Source organism: Vicugna pacos, chromosome 23 (assembly GCF_048564905.1).
Source record: "Vicugna pacos chromosome 23, VicPac4, whole genome shotgun sequence".
In the NCBI taxonomy this organism is placed as follows: Eukaryota; Metazoa; Chordata; class Mammalia; order Artiodactyla; family Camelidae; genus Vicugna; species Vicugna pacos.
The window spans coordinates 16,024,227-16,040,613 of NC_133009.1; the positions used below are offsets into that span (position 1 = coordinate 16,024,227).

The following is a 16,387-nucleotide window of genomic DNA, read 5'->3' on the forward strand; positions in this document are numbered from 1 at the left end:
CCTCCTAGAAAAATAAAAATTATATGTGTACTACAAATAACTTCATGTAAATATATTTTATGATTTTGTGAAAAGATATGGTAATATACTAGGGGAAATGTTAAAAAAAAAGGTCACATAATTAGAAAATGAAACCTGTACACTATACTATTTGCTTCCATTTTGGTTTTGCATGGATCACATCCAGGCAGGTGTCCTATTTATAAATCCAGCCCAGGACATGGATTAGACACCACTAAGAAGTTACAAAGATGTCACTGCTTTGACTTCAAAGCCCTTTCCTTACCCAGACATTTTCTGCCTTTGAGCTGATACCCAGGTTCACATCCACAGTGAAAACTTCCTATGGCATTGAAACAGCGGTGGTGACAGGGGTTGGATTCCTGACATTCATTAATATCTGTAAAATAAAACATTCATTTCAGGCTATTAGAAAATTTGGGTTAACTTATGCCAAATGTTTCACATTTTAGTGATCTGTGATCATTATCATGTTTAAGATCTTCCCTAAAATGAATCCAATCCAACTGCTCTCAAGTGACCTGCTTGGTAATTGCCAGAATTAACTGCTGGAGAAGGTTTCTCTCTGTAACACTGCTCCAAGTAGACGTTCACTAGAGATTCAGAACTCTGTCGATGCAACACTTCTCTGCTTTAACTATTTTACTTACTGTATGCCTCCCACTCCTGTTTCTAGGAAATTTCAGCCCTGGAAAGTTGCTGACAGATTGGAGTACTGAAGATGGGGACAGGAGGGAGCTAAGGTCTTCGGCAGTATCTTTTGCAGTTTGACTTTTCCTCCCAATTTTTGCTGCTCCTAGCCTGATGCAGGTCTTTATAACCTTGGGCTAGAATGATTGCAGCAGCTTCAGCTTTTCTCCTCATCTGTAGTCATCGCCAAATTAATCTTCGTGAACACCACCTGGGTCATAGCTCAGTAAAAAAAAAAAAGTGCAGATAGGAACTCCCAAACTCATACGCACTTGCCTGTGTTTTATACCTTCTCCCCTCTCCTTCCTTCCAGTCCCAGAAGAAGAGATCACTTCTCCAAATAAAGAAAAAGTCCTCTCTTTGAGCTTTTCATCTCTGCAGCCCGTCTACTCCTTCCTCGCCAAGATGAGGACTGGTCCAGCGATCATTCCCTCCTCTTAGGTATTTTTAAAGCCCTTCTTCCTTACTGTCATCTTTCCCCTAACTCTGTAGACATAATCGAATCCTTCCTATCCTAACAAAATCCCTCTCTCAGGTCTACACTCACCTCAGGATCCTGCCACTTCTGTTCTATTCCGACCCTCAAAAGAACAATCACCCTATTTTAGGTTCTCCATGTTCTCACCTTACATTCCCAGGTCCAAGATTTCCCATGTTGTATTTTGTACTTGTCCTCTATTTCAAATCTTCGAATTTAATCTTTCAAAATTGGTACATTGTTTATACAAATGCACAAATGTGATCATATACTTATGAAAGGTTTTCTTAGAGCAGTTTTTTCTTCTTTTATCTTGGCTTCCCTTATCCCTGTTTACTCTTCTTGTCCACCAAAGCCAACCTACATTAACAATCTAGTATAAATAATAGCGTATCTTTTCTATGTACACCTATGTCTCTTTCTAAATATATGGCTCTTTTTCCCTTTTCTTTGGTTATTGTTTGTTTTCCACTAACATAATCTTTTCTACACGGGTTACACATACTTTCCTACATCTTACTGTTCTCACTGAACAACACCTCATGGAAATTCCTCTAAGCCAAACAGTTAGGCTTCATTCCAATCTTTATAATGACAGCACACTGGTTCATGGTAATAAATGTACCACAATTCATTCATTCTTTCTACTAATTGATAGGAATTGAGTTTGTATCCACTGTTTCTTCTTCTGGAAAATCCTGGTAAGGAGCTTTATTCATAACTGCTAAAACTTGCAAGTGCCAAGATGTCCTTCAGCAGGTGAATGGATAAGTAAACTGCGGTCCATTTATACAATGGATTATTTTTCAGCACTAAAAAGAAATGAGCTATCAACCCACGAAAAGACACGGAGGAAACTTATATGCCTATTACTACATGGAAGAAGCCAATCTGAAAGGGCCCCATACTGTATAATTCCAACTATAAAGCATTCTGGAAGAGGTAAAGCTAGAGAGACAATAAAGGAATCCATAGTTGCTGGAGGCTGGGGAAGGGAGGGATGACTAGGTGAAGCACAGAAGAGTCTCAGGGCAGGGACACTGTTCTGTCTGATACTATAATGGAGGATACATGTCATTATTCAGTGGTCAAAACCTACAGAAGGTGCAACATCCAGAGTCCTAATGTAAACTGTGGAGTTTGGGTGGTAATGATGTGTCAATGTAGTTTATCCTCCATCAGAAATGTTCCACTCTGGCTCAGGACGCGGACAGTCTGGGAGACGATGCATGAGTTGGGGCAGGGAGAGTAGGGGAAATCTCTTTACCTTCTACTCAGATTTGCTGTGAATCTAAAACTGCTCTAAAGATAAAGTTATTAATAAAGTCCTACACTAAATATTCAATAGTCTTACATAATGGAGTTTTATGAAACAGATTCTATTACAGTATTGCTGTATGATCACTCTCAAATATAACAGGCAAGTCTTATTCAAACTTGTTACAAATACTTAAAACAGCCGCGGAATATTACATCGAAATAACAGGCAAGTCTTATTCAAACTTGTTACAAATACTTAAAACAGCCGCGGAATATTACATCGAAACAACCTACTGAGAAGCTCAATCTACCAAACAGATCTGACTCTAAGTGATTCAAAAAGCAGGGGTTTTAATTCTTAGCATAGTGAAATTAACCAAGGGCGTCCGTCTGCATACCTTGACAACTCAGCCCGTCACTGGTTCTTCGAAAGCCGATTCCGCAGCGGACCACGCAGCGGTAAGACCCGATGGTGTTGTCACAGTCCTGACCAGCGTGGCAGATGTGTCCCCCCAGCGCACACTCGTCAATATCTGCAACAAAGTGAGTCACTCAACTAAGGTGAGCTGAGGAAAAGCAACCCGGGAACTTGCTGTGAAGGGGGGATAAGAAAAGCAAGAAGACACAAGAGCAAGAACGCAGAATTTGGGGGGCGAGTCATTTCAGGTGGGCTAAGTAGCTGACAGGCTCACGGCAGCACAGTGTGGTATCGTCACAGATGGAGCCATCCATCAGACCACTATAAATTGGGTGGCTTTAAAAAGTTACTTCTCCTTTCTGACATCTCAGCTTCCTGATCTGTAAAATGAGGATGGTAGTATCTGTCTCTCGGCATTGTTGCCGAGAATGAAAGGAAATAGTGTACACAAGGGGCCAGTCCACACGAGACATTCCATAAATGTTACTCCTGTGCCTTCCTAGGCCTCCCCACTCCCTCTCTCTCTCTTTTGCATTGAGAAGAGGATCTCTTTGGGCACAGAGGGAGAAATCCTTTCTTCTTTTCATCATTTTTAATTTATTTATAAAACTAGATTCTTACACAATTTCTAACTTTGAAGCATACCTAGAATCTGATAGAAAAGTTTTTTTTTTCATGTTTCCAAAGTGCTACCAGGATTGTGTAATTTACTTAAATTCTTTATAACCTCTTTCTTCCTTACTTTTATCCCTGTAGAATGAGTATGGTGGTAAGAGACCTGCCTGCCTCTCTTCATTGTGATGCAGGGATTGAGCGAGTCACTACAGGCATCCCTGTCCACAGAATGCCCCAATATGAAGGTTGTGTTTGAGCAGAATTCCCTCCTTTTTCTTTTTTTCAAGCTAATGAAGGTGGAGACAGAAAGTGGAAGAAAGGAGAGCACTGGTCTACCCTGCTTTTCCTGGGTCAGAGATCACCACTCCCACCACGTAAGTGTGTTGATGAGACTCAGCTCTGTGACTACCTTGACAAGTTCTTCCGTCCGCAGCTATGGTGAGGCCTTTCGGGCAGGAGCAATAGTAGGTTCCCACGGCATTGTGACAGATATGGGAGCAGGGATTCCCTGCTGCACACTCGTCTTCATCTGAGAGAAGAAACAAACAAACAAAAAAACCCAATTAGTATGCAGAACTCCTACTTTCTGGAGGTTATTAAAGATGGTGAAAAGAATTGCTTATAAAGGCCAATGGATGAATCAAATGCAACAGGTAATGTTCTAAGTACCACAAAATGCAAACACTAAATAAAAATTAATTTTGGGTCCACAAATTATCTCTGATAGTGAATAGATGGTTAGAGTAATTCTAAAACAATGATGATATAGCTAAGATACAATGACCATTTATGGTGATCTAAGTGCTTTTTACCTATGTTAACTCATTCCTCACAACATCCCCAGAAGATAGGCTTTTTTTTTTTTTAATTGCTATCCTCATTTTGCATGATAAAACTGAGAAACAAAGAGGTTAAATAAATTGCTCAGGGGTCATTATTGGCAGAGCTGGGATTTGAACCTGAGTGGTGTAGTTTCTAAAGACCATCCTTTTAGCACTACACCACGTTACACTGCCTACCAGTGAAAGGAAAGCACTGTGTATGCAAACTTGAGCCCCTCCAGCCATTTACTGAGCTGTTTACTTATCTGCAGCTCTCTTGCACTGGCACTTGGATGGGACAGGGAAGTGTAGTCATTAGTCCTCCGCCCGCAGTCCAGCCTTATCCTGTGACTGAGCAATTCTAGGGTTAGTTGACTTAGGTGGAGTTGAATTATTGCTGTTTCACATTCGTGGCAATCAAGTGGCCACGGAGTCCAGTGTTTTGTCCCTGTGTTCACTCCGCCCCTGTACTTGATCATGATCCCTGACACACTTGACTGTGACCAAATCGAAGGAGCATGGGCTTTGTGTCTACCTTAAATTCAAATCTAGCTCTGCCACTTGATGGCTGAGTGATCACAGGCACTCAACTTCTTCACCTCTCAAATCCTCACCGGTAAAAATCTAGCAAAGTGACAGTAAATATCCATTAAATGGTGCCCTTAACGTTTTGATAAAAATAAAAAGGCATTATTTATTCCTGCACTTACCAGCACAAAAGGGTCCAAAGGAGTCTAAGGAAAACCCAGAGGGGCACTGATTACTGCGTTCTCCTACCATAGAGAGAAAAGCAAAATTAACAGGCTTGTTAGAACATTAGCACCTTGTTTCTTTCCAGGACCGTCTTCCTGGGAAGATGGGCCAAAGATGGAACACATGACACAACACATGCAATAGGTGAAAACAAGCCGAATGGAGAACTTTTTCCTGTTTCTCAACCAAGAACTCAATGAATCACACAACAGGGCTTGTTGGCAAGCAGCCACTGGGAATGGATTTTCTGTTAAAGTTGTTTATATTAATCAAAGGAAAATTAATTATTCTGTGATTATGAAAAAGGATCCAAATCAGTGTGTATGCCAGGCACAACCACAGGCTAAGTCCGATTCTTCCAGGCGTTTACTGACTCTGTTCTAGAAATGGGAATGCTATTTTGAAGCCACTTAGAGTAATTTATGCCGGGGAAAAACGGAAACTCTAACGAAGAAACCCTCTGTTTCGTGGGTCTCCTCCACTTGCCATGTGGGGTATCTGGGTCAAAGCCCCCCACGTGGGACCAAGTGTTTTCCTTTTCCATGCAGTCAAAGCAAGAAGAAATAGGCATATTGTTATAGGACAGATTTAAATTAGATGTCAGAAAAAAACATAAGAATAAACAGGTGAGTTAGGGAATCTCTTTCTTAGAAAGTAACTGTCTTGACTGGGGTACGCAGTTCAGTAAATATTTTTCAAACATTATTGAGCTGCAAAAACTTAAACTCATCTTTCAAGTTACCAAAGTAATTTAAGTGTGTGTGTGTGTGTGTGTGTGTGTGTGTGTGTGCGCGCGCGCGCACCTACCCACCTTAAAAGACAATCCTTAATGTAACAGATTTCTTTTAAGGGAAATTTTATTTAATTCATATTGTATATTCAGTCTCTTAGAAATTTTCTTAGAATTTCTTTCAGTTTTAAATGCATGAAGTTGTTTATTGTTACTGTTTTATTATGATTTTACCTTTCATAGAGGGAGCCTGGGCCTTCATTAATTTTTCAGATTGATTCTACTTTGGAGAGTCTCTGATTACAATATTATTTAAGCCCTGCTAAGAATATGAAACTGTTCAAAACTCTTTTATACGTTTATACATTTGGAGGGTGGAAGAAACACTACTCCAATGAAAAACTTTCCATAACCAGAAAGCTAGAGCCCTATTTGCTATTTCTAGGCAATCAAATTGCTTAAGTCCTTGAAGAGAAAGCAGAGGTCCATGATCCACCTCCACCCCAAGTGTAAAAATGAGCCTGAGAGCATCCAAGTCTCCCTGCACCTTCAAGGGAATGGGGACAGGATGGACGGGATAGAAACATCTAGAACATGTTGCTAAATGACTGCTGAGTGTCAAGATTCCTGTGAGCTTCATGTGCTGTGTTTCATTTAAACCTCAGAAGTCCCCTACTCTCATCATAACCAATTTTCAGATGAGGAATTTGAGACCGAAGTCATGTTAAGTTGACTTAAGTCAAAGAGCTAATATAATCTGGGGCAAGGATTTAGAGGTAAGTCTGTCTGACTTTCAACCACTGAACTCAAGATTACAACTCAGGGGGTGATTGTAATTCATGCTTCATTTTAACTCACTTATTTACACATTCCTTAATCCAGCCAGTATGTTGTATATGGCATCGTGTTGGGGATACTGTTGTGGAAAAATGTGTCACATAAACGTAGGTTATTATCTGATAGAAGCTTTAGATTTCTGGTTCTAAATGAGGGACGATATCTTCCATTAGGTGGCACCTGGGAAGTTCTTTGGGAGGTATTTTGGTTGTCATGATGATGACATGATTTAACAGGGAAGCCTACTCAAATTTAGCGAGTGGGACAGACCTTGGGGCAGGTTTTAAATATTCCAGTGTGTGGGATAATGATGCAAGATGAAGATGTGTCCTTTTGCCCTGAGAGATTTTCATGGGACCGAGAAAGCTGTTTGTAATTATCTAAGGCTAGAACCCATCTTCCATGCAGTGAACATTTTTTATGTGATTAAAATATACAGTGACTTTTCCAGGAATGCAACTGTCATATAAATTGATGGTTAAATGTGTATTTTTTTCAGAACATTTCCAAGAACTGCTCAATGTTTGTTTTTTTTAAAAAAATCACAATGGGGCTCTAAATATTGATGCAGCCATATAAATACTTTTCTCTTAACTTCCAGTGCAGTGATGTCTAAAGATTTTCATATTGAAATACATAAAATTGTGTTATAAAGTATTTTCCTTTTGTTTAGTCTTTATATTGTAGTTAAAGTACGTAATTTTGAATTATGTTGTTAAGATTTTCATTTTGACACAGTGGAGGGACAACATAAAATACGTATTTGTGTCATAGTAGTATATAACTGCAGAACTTTGAAAAATATAAAATCCCCTGTAACCCTGATACTTGGAACAAAGTACAGCCAAGATTTTGATGCTTTTCCTTGTAGTCACTTTTATCAGTATACGCTTCAAAAAATTAAGTTAGGCTCCTTTACAGACTAATAATTGCCAAAATCTACCGATCGTAAAATCTCTTGGAGAGCTTATGAAAAATACAGATCCCTCGCTCCTGCCCCAGTCAGAACTGCCAACGAAGAAGGCTGGGAATATGTTTCTAACCAGTATAAAGGTTTCCTTACAATGACTGATGTGGGCAACCCAAGTTTGGATCACACTGTGCACTACTTTTCAGTGATGGTTATGTCATGTACACACTCCTTTGTCACCTGTTTACAGTTACATTGTCAATACCTAGAACCGTGTCTGGTACACTGCAGGAACTCAACAAATATTTTAAAATAAACAGATAACTAAATATTCCTTTAAAATTACTCTAATGATTATTTAAGAGTCTCATCCAGCTGTGCCATCATTTACATATTTATCTCTTACTTTCAGGATATGTATTATTGGTCGTTTCTGTGGTTTTCTTAGCACAGACTCCTAGAATGAGATAACTGACAAGATGTGAACATTTGAAGGAGTACTGATTCATACTGCTTTCCAGACATGTTAAATAAACATACAGCCCTGCTGGCAGAGTAGGAAGGTGTCTGTATCCCTATGCCTCTCCAATACTGAGTGGTTATCCCCTTTTTAAATCTCTGACAATAATAACTAGAAAATGATACCTCATTGTTTTCATTCTGTCATTATTGCTTCTTCCTTTGTGAATTTCCAGTTCACAGACTTTAGGTAATTTGGGGGGGGGAGGGTCTTTGCCTTTTTCATACTGATTTTTAAGATCCTTATATATATATATTAAGGTTAATCACAGTTGTCCATAATAAGCAAGGCAAATAGTTTTTCGTTGTGTATATTTATCAATTTTGTTTTTTTCTTCCTATGAAGTTTTAAAAGATTTATTTGTAGTTAAATTTATTTTTTCTTATACCGTTTCTGATATCTTCTTGACTAATTTATAAAATATATTTCATAATTGTATTTTAAAAACAAATTCATTTGATTATAAAGATATAAAATTTAAACAAAATTATACAGATTTTGTATTTGTGAATCGTCTTGACGAGTAGTTGCCAAGTGCCTGAGTGCAGATCAGATACAATATAATCATTCAGGGGCTGTGTTAAAAATACAGACTCCAAGGCCCTACTGTAGACCAGCTAAACCAAAATGTGCTAGAAATTTGAACTTTCATCAAGCTCTCTAGGTGATTCTAACTGCGCTGTACCCATGGCTCTAGTCTAGACCCAACAACCAGAAAGAACATGCTGGTTAAGCAACTAAGAATGCAAGCTTGCCCCCTGGTGGCCACTTAAAAGGAAATTGCAGGTACACAATTCTTACAACTCACAGGAACAAGATGAACACCCAATGGGCACGTATATTGGATGTAATTCATAAAATCACAGTGTCCAAGGGTAGTAAGGGGTTTTAAATGTCCTATAGTATGCTTCCTTCTATTGAGGGATCTAAATCCCTTAACAACACCCTTACAGAAAGCAAAAAGACCTTCCAGAAGTTTCAGATTTAGAGGATTTATATGATTGGGTAGAAAGTGTACAAGACTGTTCAAAAGTCATTTAAATTCCTCTAGTCCCAGATGATATAAATTCATTTTTAGCCAAAGCCTTGTGCCAAGTTACCTTTTTAAAAAAATTACATGGAATACTGGAAAAAGTAGAAACAGAGTTAAATTTGAAAAGCAGGTATTATTAAACGAAAGAAAACGTAACTCTTCATTCCAGTGGCTCTTTTCTTTTGTCCAAGTCACCTGAACATGCATGACAATAGTAAAATGTGGTGGTGGTGATGACAAGTGGATGGAGAAGGTGTGGGCTCGGGGCCCCACTGGCTAAGAGGCTTCTCTGTGATTCGCTCAGAAATGTGAACCTGCTCCTACATGACTATGACCTCAAAGCTGATGAAGCAGTTCTGACAGCTGCTGGAGAAGAAAACAGTCGCATGCACAACTGGTGAAAGCAAGAGTAAACAGTGAAAATGGATTTTTAATGTATCTACTAAGCATGATAAAATGATGCTGGGTAAAAATCTCCTTGGCTCTGTGTTAGGAAAGCCGGCACACAGCAAAACATCCACATTTACAAGGCCACTCTGTGTCATTTTAAGTGTCCTCACGGGAGCCTAAGTTCAAAGTTAAAGTCACTGAAACAGTATCTGTAACATAACATCAAGCAACTTATCTCCTAGCTTCAAAACCCCATGGGAAACGGAATGCTAATTGTCATGGTGCCTCCTAGGACTGAAAAGGGAATCTCAGGGTATAGACACATCAAAGGAGCCCACAGCACAGGGAGACTGCTGAGATCAAGGGAAAGCAGCTCAAAAGCTGTAATTTCTAAGAACAATATATGACAGTCGGAATTCTGATGGTTGCTCCCCAGTTTTAGAAAGCTGCTTTTAAAATATGGAAACTTTTTTGACTAAGATATACTTTCACACCAGGTTTCAGGAATTAAAAAAAATTCCTTGTCAAACATAAGATTCAGAACAAGAACAAATGGTCCTTATTAACAAAGAAAAATCACTGACAGAGTATCTCTTTTTAAACCTCTCTGTGTATAGGCTAGACCAGTAACAATTCCACGATGCTTTATGAAGCGTATTAGCGAACCAGATGCACTAGGATGTCCACTGGACTGGCTTTGCCACAGGATGTTACCTACCGCAAAACACAGACAGAACACATGAACAACCCGATACAGTGTTCAGACTTTACCTTAGTATCCTTATTTTGAATGGCATCAATTTTAGAAAGGACTGCATGGCATAAAGATTTGGACTTTCCTTTAACCCAATTACCTTTGGAAATTGAAGCATGGATTTTAAAACCCAGTGTCTCTTCTAACTGGTTGTAGTCAGATTCCACAGAGGATGCATGAAGTGTTTCTACCAAGAAAGGCATTCTCCCCTGCGCCTGATCATAGAACACGGTGTGGTTCCATGTGTATGGGACGCTGATGCCATCGATGGTAAACAGCCGGGTGGAGGAGGCATACAGCTGCCCAGGACCTGTCTGAATGTAGTCCTCTGTGTAATCCTGAGGAGGACAATATGAATTCGAGGGTCAGCATGGCTCATCCTACTTTCTTTTCTTGAGGATACTATGAGATGCAGAATGAGATTTTAAAAAGGCTTAGGGGATAGAACTATATAGTTCTAAATAAGATTCTAATTGTACAGTAGTGTTCAGGAAATAAGTTAAAGTCTGAACCTTTTTTTTTAAATGGAGCATGCGCTCTACTACTGAGCTGTACCCTCCCCCACCAAGTTTGAACTTTTAAATTGTAGCTACCTTAAATTTCACAATTTTAGTGTCATAAATATTAGTTTAATAAGGTACTCAGAGTTGTAGGTCAAGAGAAGAAAAGTGTGAAAGGGTGACTGGTATAATTCTTTAATTTATAAAATACTTTTATGGGTATTATACAAAAACTTTTATGCAAGAATTACTATTCTCTTTGTCTACAGAAAATTAAACTCTCTTTGTCTATAGAAAATTAAACAAATGGTTTAAATTCAACATAGCTGTGATCCTCGTCCTGATAAGCAGGGTAATAAAAACCACTAAGAGCTTTTAAAGACTTGTCCCTAAAGATTTTTAAACAAAGACCAGCTAGCCATTTCTAACTCTAATGGTTTAGACATTTACTCCCCAAAGCAAACAAGGGAAACTACACAAGATTTTTTTATGGCTCTTACGACTCCTACTCGTATTACCATTCCTCCAACAAACAGGGAAGGCAAGTTATCCTAACATTTTACCTTTACCGTGACTTCAGCAGGTGACTGCAGCTGCAGGACATAGCCACTCACAACGATATCGAGCAGCAAAGCACCATCGGAATCCAAGCCCCGGGCAACGTGAGTCATCCGCAAGATTTCTCCTAGGAATTACAATTCACTCATTTGAACAGCGGAAAAAAAAAATATATACACACATACACACACGTATTTATATGGTTTGTGTAAGCACAGAATAGATTCACTTTATATACCAGTTCAGCTATGCAATTGTACTTCAAACTTCATTAAACACAGATCAGAAGAGAATTAAATTAGCACTTAGTCCCCAAATTAAAGACTTACGTTTACTGAATCACATTTATTCTAAAATCGCTTTTTATGTGGCACAAACCTAGCATGTGATTATATGAAGGGTTCCTCACTTCTAACTCACAAGCAGTAGCAAGGTAATGAGTTCTACAAGAATGGACTGTCCATGAGAAGGGACAGACGGCTTTATTAAGAGGACTGGCCATAGCCACGAGTCTCGTCCCAGGACTTTGTTAGCAAAAGGGGCATCTTGGTAAGTGGATTGCCATACAAAGACCCACATGTCTTCTGTGTTGGTTAAAGCTATGCCCTCCCTCAGCCCTTCTGCCTTCAAGATCACTGCCATGAGGCTGACCACCTTTGAAGACGCTTGAAATGGAGATCTATAAAAACCTGTCTGCACTTGGAAAGGGCCATGAATAGCTAATACATATTCATTAAGACTAAGGATAAAGCGAAAAGCCTTTAGATTTGCTTGGTTTTCTTCCCATTTTTTCGATTAAAGAATGCCTGGAAGGTATCCCCACTGAATCTCAGGTTCATAGACAAAAGCCTTTAGTTAATAGCAATGACTATCTTCCTGCTCTGTTTGGCCTTTAAAACCCTCTCTAAGAATTTAAAGAAAAAAGATGTAGTTAAGATGAAGCAAAAAGCCTTCTAGGCTATAAAAATCACTATACTGTTTGAAAACACATGGCCTCTTATAGACTCACGTCAGTAAAAGTTTACAGGGAGTTATGAATTTGCTTTTATATCATTTCTGATAAGAGGCATCAAAACTTTGAAGTTATCCTCTGTGGGAACATATAATGTCTTTTCTTAACCATGAACTTTTAAAGCGATCCTATTTTTCAACAGTAATGGAATATTAAGTTCAGCTGGCACTAACCAGTTGCAAATTCCACTTGGGTTTCTCTCTTGAAGACCGCATTGGTGAGGGTAAATCCATTGACTGCTTCTCCTATTTCCTTTGCTGTTGTCCAATAAATGGGATTTAGAATAGAAACTATCTTTCTCATTGCTGGACCTAGAGAAAAAGGGATAAATAAGGTGACAAAGCCAAATACCTACAGTCCATCATTATTATTCATAGCATGTTAGTCAAAAGGATGAATGCTAAATAAACGTGAGTAAGAACAATCATGTGCCTTTAAGAGTTTACCATTGGGATGAAACTAAAGACTATTATAACGATCATTTAATGGTAGCATCCTCTAGAAATTTTAAGTGTAAATAGGCGATGAAGAAAAATAATGTATGTTTTTACAACAAGGCTTATTAACAACTTTTAAAAGCAAAGGGACCCACCAAGACTGCGAGGTACATTGGTAATCCTGGCATGTATTATTCTAGTGTCAGAGTTTGGGCTATCTGTTACTGTGGCGTTAAGGAAAGCAATTCCAAATTCAACATCATTAATACTTCCAATAACACTTCCTCTGGCTCGCTGGGGCCCACCTATTGGGGGAAGGAAAAACATTCTTGGATAAGGAAACAATTTCACCAGCATTACATGGGAGAAAAGAAAGCCAGTATTCAGAGATGCTACAAATCTTCTCTCAAACATTTAAAAGATCCTATGACATCTGAATTTAAGAGTGAAATAAATAAGCTTTCAAAACATTCTACTCTCATTTAACACTCATCATCCCACAATAAATCTAGGGTCCTTCCAATCTCTGTACATTGTAGTATTATTTCACAATCCAAAGAATACATTCAGCACCCAGTCCCAAAGCCAAAATAAAGTATGTGTTTATTGATGGTGATGAAATGATGATAATAATGAGTGTTTATTGAGCATGTCATGTGCTCTAGGAAGCACTCAGTATGCATTAACTCTTTAAATTCTAGCAAAAACCCTGTAAGACAGTTTTAAATAGTCACAGTTTGCAGACTCGGAAAGTAAAGTTCAGAGAAATCAAGTGACCCTCCCATGGTTACAGAGCAAGGGGGCAGAAGATCGAGGATATCAACACAGATCTGCTTGACGTCAAAATCCATGTTCTTTGATCTACTGCCTCCTTTATAAGAATGTAGAGGGAAAAGGGGGGTCACCAACAAAACAGCCCCAAAGCCTTGTTACAGGTCACTTTCAACATAAACGTCAAGTACTGAAAGGGTTTCAGATCAAGGGCTCCCCAAGCTCTTCAAATTACACATATATGGGAAAATGTTTAACTTGAGGAAATTTGAGAAGAATATTGTACTTTTAACAGTTGCTGCAAAATTCATACCATGACAATTACGTTGAAAAGCAATCATAGTATCTTTCTAAAGTAACTCTACAGTAATTTTATGCTTGCTTTCCATTGTCCAACAAAATTATTGGTTATGACCACAGTGCTTAATGAGTACATGCTTTGACAAGACAGGGAAACATACTGGGAAGAAGCTAATAGTTAAATTAAAATATTCATTATTTGATGACTTTCAACTGAATATACTTTAAACCAATCAGAAGATGTTTCAGATATTATCACGTATTATATACTGGGAGAAGTACAGTTGTATCCAAACTGACAGAAGTCAGTAAGTATAGTATTTCACCATTTTAATTTGCATTACTTTACTAGTGAGAGGAACGTTTTTTCACACTGATTCAGCCTTCATGTCCTGGACTATATTCATTTGTTCATCCAGCATTGAGGCGGCAATGGTAAGGAAAAAAAAAAGACACGAGGACTGCCTTCTTAGTATTTATATTTGAACAGGGGTGGTAAACATTAATTAGAATGCCACAAATAAGTGTAAAAATGAAATGTGCTAATGTACAAGAGATCAACTACTCAGGGGAGTCTGAGAAGGAGGTAAAAACAGATTGGAGATCTGAAGAAAGTTTAGATCTTAGCTAAGTCAAGGAAGGCAGGAGAAGGGTTTCCCGGGTTGAAGAAACAGCATGTGCCACCCTTCTGGGAGGTGCTGGCTTGTCACACCTGAGAAACCAAAGGTAGGGAGCTTAGAGAGTGATGGGAACCATGCAGCAAGATGATGCAGGAAAGTAGATGGTAGGGCCAGTCAGGGCTTGGAAGGCCATCTTGGTTCTTAACCTTAGTCCTAAGCAGGTGAGAGAAAGGTAGATGGATCAACAATTTACTTCGTTCTCTGGAACATCACAAATGAGCATGGCCTCCCATTTTGACCCTGATTCTCCAGTCTCAAAGAGGAACCTGAATCCCAGTGCTCAACAGACATCTTCTAGTTCCACCTACCTAGTTGGGACCCTAGAAACTCTCCCAGACTCCGTAATCCAAATTGTCTACTTATTTGGACCTCCTTCTTTCCCAGGGGCCCCAGTACCCCAAGACGTGAGCTACAAAACATCTTGACTGAAATGAGACCCCTCACCATGCCTACATGTTAGAGCCTCAAAATCCTTGGTAATCAGCAATACGTTGAGAAGGTATGTTGAGCATTTGATAGACAGTTACGTACCCTTTCAGACTGCCTAGATCCTATAAATCTTTTCATGCAACTCCTCCCTCTCCCTCTGCCAAATGAGTCCTCTTGATTTTCAGGGATATTTTACTTCTAAAGCAACCTTGCAGCTTTGGAAAGTCCAATGGTCTCTCCATACTTCAACAATGTGAGAATGTTCTTTATACAGCCCTTTGGAAGTCTGTCCTTTGAGATAAGGACCCTCAGTATTATCCACCATTTCTTGGGACTCCAATAAACTCTCAGGTCCATGAGTTCTAGAATTCTGACTCTGTTCCTTCTGAATTTTTGCATCACTTACATAATCTAGCCATGTTTCACGGCTTGGATTATGGAAGTTGAACTTTCCCTAATCTTCCTTGAACTGAATTTGCCCTGTTTTACTTTTCCACTCATGTTCTCCATTTTTCCATCTGTGAAAGAGCAGCCTCCAATTGTGTATTTCTATTAGATATTCAGTTTCTGTCCCACCCTCATTCTCCAGCCTGGAGTCTCAACATGGCTTTCTCACTCTTCTATGCCCTTTTACCCCTCAAGCTCAGGCTGTGCAGGTGAAATCCTTTAACGAGGGAGCCTGGAAGTGGGCAAGCAGAGGCTAAAATCCAGTGTGAACTTAGGTATAAAGCTGCACCAATGAAGGGGAAAAAGTGCACTTTTCTTAATTCTTCCTCCCAGAGTTGACACCGTTTTGTAATTTGAGGCTCAGAGTGAGAACTTTTTTTTTTTTTTTGGTAATTTGCAGAAAGGCTGTAAATGTGGTCCAAAGTCTAACTTAGTAGCGTACCTGGGCATGTTTGGATATTGCATCTGGATACCTGAGTAGCATCTCCTGGGCAGGGGCGACCACTTTTAGATGGCAGTGGATTGTTACACAGTCGTCTTCGAGTCTTTTCACCTCCTCCACAAGAGGCAGAACACCTGCTCCAACTATGCCAGTTTCCCCAACTTCCATCCACTGGGAACAAAAATAGAATGGTCAATATTAAGAAACAGGTTTTAAAATCTAACACTGTTAAAAATTTTAAAATCTAACAGGGTGACTCTGTCCACACAGCTTTCATTTCTAGATCTGAAATGAGGCTGCTACAATGAGCCCAAGTGAAATGCTTTACTTGTCTTACGGCCAGAACGCAGGAAGCTCACCAGGACACGTGTCAGTGCTGCACCTCTGGGTTTGGGAGTCTGGGCCCCCACAAGCCCTCCCTCCGTTGGCAGGACGAGGGTTATCGCATGTGCGGTGCCGCCGCATCTGCCCTCCATTACACGTCCGGCTGCACATTCCCCAGCCACTCCAAGGACTCCAGTTACCATGAGCTACAACACAGAACCATTGGAGAAATGCCAAACATTCATTCAAAAAGTATG

At 39.4% G+C, this 16,387-nt stretch overlaps 1 protein-coding gene and 1 long non-coding RNA gene across 5 annotated transcripts in view; one reads left to right on the forward strand and one right to left on the reverse strand.

Annotated features, from left to right (window-relative positions):
• The window catches only part of LOC140688744 (uncharacterized), a 134,622-nt gene that overhangs the window by 107,230 nt on the left and 11,005 nt on the right, over positions 1–16,387 (forward strand). For 2 of the 4 annotated variants that reach the window (XR_012063530.1, XR_012063527.1), the window contains 5 exons: positions 1,025–1,152; positions 2,861–3,010; positions 3,770–3,856; positions 11,311–11,392; positions 14,873–14,987. This is a non-coding gene — a long non-coding RNA (uncharacterized lncRNA). The remainder of the gene's footprint in view (positions 1–1,024; positions 1,153–2,860; positions 3,011–3,769; positions 3,857–11,310; positions 11,393–14,872; positions 14,988–16,387) is intronic. The other 2 variants (XR_012063528.1, XR_012063529.1) reach the window with 2 other exon arrangements.
• HMCN1 (hemicentin 1) overlaps positions 1–16,387 on the reverse strand; it is a 400,921-nt gene that overhangs the window by 20,038 nt on the left and 364,496 nt on the right. The window contains exons 92-101 of the mRNA XM_006198786.4: positions 16,166–16,336; positions 15,807–15,977; positions 12,893–13,042; positions 12,474–12,611; positions 11,294–11,415; positions 10,331–10,568; positions 5,014–5,076; positions 3,892–4,011; positions 2,848–2,982; positions 287–400 (exon numbers count right to left, since the gene is read on the reverse strand). Of these exons, the coding sequence (XP_006198848.1) occupies positions 287–400; positions 2,848–2,982; positions 3,892–4,011; positions 5,014–5,076; positions 10,331–10,568; positions 11,294–11,415; positions 12,474–12,611; positions 12,893–13,042; positions 15,807–15,977; positions 16,166–16,336 (1,422 nt within the window). The remainder of the gene's footprint in view (positions 1–286; positions 401–2,847; positions 2,983–3,891; positions 4,012–5,013; positions 5,077–10,330; positions 10,569–11,293; positions 11,416–12,473; positions 12,612–12,892; positions 13,043–15,806; positions 15,978–16,165; positions 16,337–16,387) is intronic.